The sequence below is a fragment of the Rhagoletis zephyria genome, unplaced genomic scaffold, assembly GCF_001687245.7.
Source record: "Rhagoletis zephyria isolate East Lansing unplaced genomic scaffold, Rhagoletis_zephyria_1.1 Rzeph_scaffold_31161, whole genome shotgun sequence".
Classification (NCBI taxonomy): Eukaryota; Metazoa; Arthropoda; class Insecta; order Diptera; family Tephritidae; genus Rhagoletis; species Rhagoletis zephyria.
The window spans coordinates 1-4,185 of NW_016188217.1; the positions used below are offsets into that span (position 1 = coordinate 1).

Below are 4,185 nucleotides of genomic sequence, written 5' to 3' on the forward strand. Positions count from 1 at the left end.
GCAGCTGTCAATAATTATCTAACCTTGTATTATTGAATCATGTGCAAAATGTATTTATACATAAGGCTGGTTTTCACTTTGCCAAATTCAATGGCATGTGCCGTCAATAAGTGAAAACACAAAGGTTTANAATAAAAGATTTTCCTAAATTATATGCCAAAGAATTTCGTATTCGTTTACCCAATAGACGTTCTGCATACGGAATCAATGGTGGGGAACGAACATAAATACCAAGAGCACGCGGCGTCCACGCTTTGAACACACATTCACTAGCATATGGTACTCTCAGTCCAACCCATCCTGCTGATGAGAGAACTATATCAGAGCTTATAGCGTCCTGGTATTTGCCTACAAGCTGAATAATTTCTTTAGAGCTCTGTAATCCGCACCAACGTGTTAAACGTGCCTTATCCCCAAAAGGCAAACCAAGAACTTCAGTTCCGAGGTATTCTTGGTATGTTTTTGCAGCATTTTCCGTCTGAGTAACGACCAGAGGAAGTTGTAGAGAACTGAATACAATTACTTTTACCCAGTCAATATCAACATATTTACATTCTATAAAATCCAAACGGGCCAATCCCGCCAGAAAAATACTCATGCCAGGTTTTAGTCGTACACCTCGTGGTACGATCATGTCAGTGGGTGTTAATATTTGCAGCTCTTTCGGCGTGAGTATGTCTGTAAACTGCTCAGGGTGGATAACTCCAGGGGTGTCATAACACCACTTAGCCTCACGATATAACCGGTCTTTTTCATTCAATGTAACAATTGGCTTTGTTCCAGAACTCATAGCAAATGCATCAGATGTATCTACGTTATTTACGAAAGTCCGTCCAACCACACCCTCAAGACGAGCTGATTTTGTATCACCGGTTTTCTGCGCTTGGTGGCGACGGAGTGAATTTTCTGCGCGTTTCTGCTCGCGTTCAGAAGATAAGCGACGAAAGCGTTGATAAACTCGTATTTCCGACGGTCGATATATAGGAAATTTTAGCATCTGAAGAGTAGTCCCAGGCCAGGGGCAAGTAGTTGCTCTACGTACTAAATCAGTGGCTTCAGGACGGCAGTAATCAGAGTTTAAAAGGATATTAAAAAGCGAGCTCTTCCCAACATTCGTGCAGCCTACTAAATAAACATCTCCTTTGTAGGCCCAAATCTTGTGCAATTGAGTTATTAGTTCCTCTATTCCATAGCCTGTTTTAGCGGAAATTAAGCAAATCTGTTTTATGTTGAGTGTATCGAATCCGCACTGCAACATTTGATCTTTCAGACAGTCTTTAACATGGTTAAGGTAATTATTATGATCACGGGGCAGCAAATCAACTTTATTTCCCACTACAAATAAAGGTCGTTTGTGTCCAAGGACGTCCCGTAAACCTGGCCAAATTGAACATGGAAAGTCCAAAAGATCAACGATTACTATTGCTAGCGCATGCTCATCTTTTATGCGAGATATCGTTTCAACGTATGAGTCGGCGTTAATTTCTATATCTAAAGCAATGTTATAGGACTTTAGGAAGTGGCAACGTTGACATATTATGGTTTGAAGTTCTTTTTTCGACCGACCTTTAAATATCTCGACAGGAATAAAGCCTACAACATACGAAAAGAATTACAATAAAATATTTAATATTTGTCACCTATTTAATTATTAACCTGGTAAAGTAGTTTGTGTACAATGCAAGTGTGCTCCACATCCACTACAAGGCACATCTGAAGGCGATATTCTTGGATCCGCAGTACCATAAGGGGAATGATTTGTGTCTTTATTACCCTCGTAGAACTCAAAATCCTCCATCCAATCAATTGGAAAATTATTACTTTCATCATGCTCCATACCATTGAAAGGAGGTTCAGAAAATAATGGCTTCTTTTGAAGTGCGCGCAACTTGCGTTTCTCCTTCAATTCCTCCTTATGCATATATGACCGCAGTCGGCGATAACTCATGAACTCTACCTGTTCTTCCAACTTCGTGCTGTACACAATGAGCGGGTGCTTTGAATACCTTTCCTGTGCAAACTTCCATTCATTCTGGCGTTGACTAACTATATTTTCATACAGTCTAGCGTCTGGACTCTGCCGTGAGGGATCAGATACACAAAAGCGTAAGTAGTTCTTAAAATTAAATTTAACCGAAGTCTTCACTGATTGTCTTAACAAGAACATTTTAAAAATATTGTCAAACTCATATTATGCGATAACGACCATATAAATCGTTTTGGCACTGTTTTGCCATGGTTCATGCTGTTTTGTAGTAGAGCTGGAAAATTATCGATGGCACTATCGACCATGCAAAAACCGGCTGACCATATCGAAAAGAAACTATCAATTGTACGCTCGCATACATATGCAAAATGTATTTATAAATAAGGCTGGTTTTCACTATGCCAAATTCAATGGCATGTGCCGTCAATAAGTGAAAACACAAAGGTTTACCCCATGATAAAAACATAACAAGGTAAAACCATTGAGAGGCAGTCTGACGTTTGCCAACAATATAATTTTAAAATCAAAACTCAAACTCACACACACATTCTCATTTTCAATCTCAAACAACAACAATTGTGAACAATTTAATTTTTTTATTTTCAATTTTATATGATTTTAAAATGTTGGCAAACGTCAGAAAAAAATCATGGCCGACGAATTGAGAGAATGAATTTACCTTGTAATGTTTTTATCATGGTTTACCCCATGGTGGAATAATAACAAAGTGTTGTCAGTAGCGACGTGTTTGTTGCAATTTTGACAAGGTCGGCATGCTTATTTTAGTGCTGCCGATCTTAATTTTTATACTACTATTCGTTGGAAAATAGTATCTAAAATGATCCATTTTAGTAATTCATTTTATCGCGATTTTTAAAGAACTTGATGTTTTCAAAACGATATTAATATTTAAAATTGATGGATTTGTATAATTTTTGTCCTCAAAATGTAAATTGATATCGTGGTTATCAATGGAAAAAGACGTACACAAAAGTCGTATGGGAAGGCGATTTTTTATATTAAACTAGCCAATGCCCGCTTGCTTCGCGGCGCCTAATAAGAGTTTTTGCGTTGGCCAATTCAAAAATTGAAACGAATAAAAAGCAGAATCCTCCTCACATATAGATCAAGAATTGAAGCTGTGATTCCATATGGAATACTAATCCCTTTCGATGTCATGAGTTTTACCGATGGTCTTATTTCCACCTTTGAGATCTCTGCCAAGCGTGCGTAATATTCTTCAATGATCTTGCAACTTCAACATTGGTCCGGTGTACCATGTAAGCCAATACAAGTCCTAAAGTTTTCGCGTACATTGGCTAAATGAGTCGTGTGATCTCATGAATATCGTTCAAATGAAGCCATTGATATACATTCTGATGTGCCTTCTTGGACAGATGAGGTCGAATCTTTCCTTATCAATTCGCTACTTTTACAATTCGTCTTAGTATTTATGATTTGGTTTCTTTGAGTCTTACTGATATAATAACGGCCGCCTCGAGCAACTTCGTCAACCGGAGGTAGATGCAAGATCACGCTTACACAGTGTTACGGTCTTTATATGCATACCTAACGCATTCTTCATTTAGCCATCTGAAAAGTAAATTCGTCTAAGATAAATATAGGGTCAAAGCAGAACAAACCCCGTGGGGGCTTCTATATATTTCAGGTGCAGCGCCATCCAATGGGTGCCTTTTCTGCAAAACCTTTGCTTGTCATGAAATGAATACGCATTATGAAAACTAATCAGATTTTATAAAAAATACGGATTTTCTAAATACCTAAACTCCAGCGGGTCCATTTTTAGCAAAGGAATTTTTCATCATACAGGTAGTCACGCTGAGAATTTGAACGAAATCTGATAATAAATACGACTTTTCAATATTGTTAAGAATTTTGCATTAAAGAGAATCGCTATTTCAAATATAACGACAAGATTTACGAGCAAAAGTCAGGAATGCCTATGGGTTCCCCCGCTTCACCGGTTATCGCAGACATAGTAATGGAGGAATTATTAATCAAATTTGAAAATGACGCCGTAAGCAAACCCCGATTACTAACTAAATATGTCGACGACATCTTTGCAATTGCTAAAACANAGAATTTGAACGAAATCTGATAATAAATACGACTTTTCAATATTGTTAAGAATTTTGCATTAAAGAGAATCGCTATTTCAAATATAACGACAAGATTTA

The 4,185-nt window shown here is 37.6% G+C and overlaps 1 protein-coding gene across 1 annotated transcript; it reads right to left on the reverse strand.

The window, feature by feature from the left end:
• Positions 1 to 103: 103 nt before the first annotated feature.
• On the reverse strand, positions 104 to 2,344 carry LOC108383166 (nitric oxide-associated protein 1). The gene is made up of 2 exons (XM_017639545.1): positions 1,657 to 2,344; positions 104 to 1,593 (listed from the first exon to the last, which is right to left on the reverse strand). Exons 1-2 carry the CDS (start codon positions 2,165 to 2,167, stop codon positions 104 to 106), a joined length of 2,001 nt encoding a protein of 666 aa, XP_017495034.1. The 5' UTR covers positions 2,168 to 2,344.
• Positions 2,345 to 4,185: the final 1,841 nt, after the last annotated feature.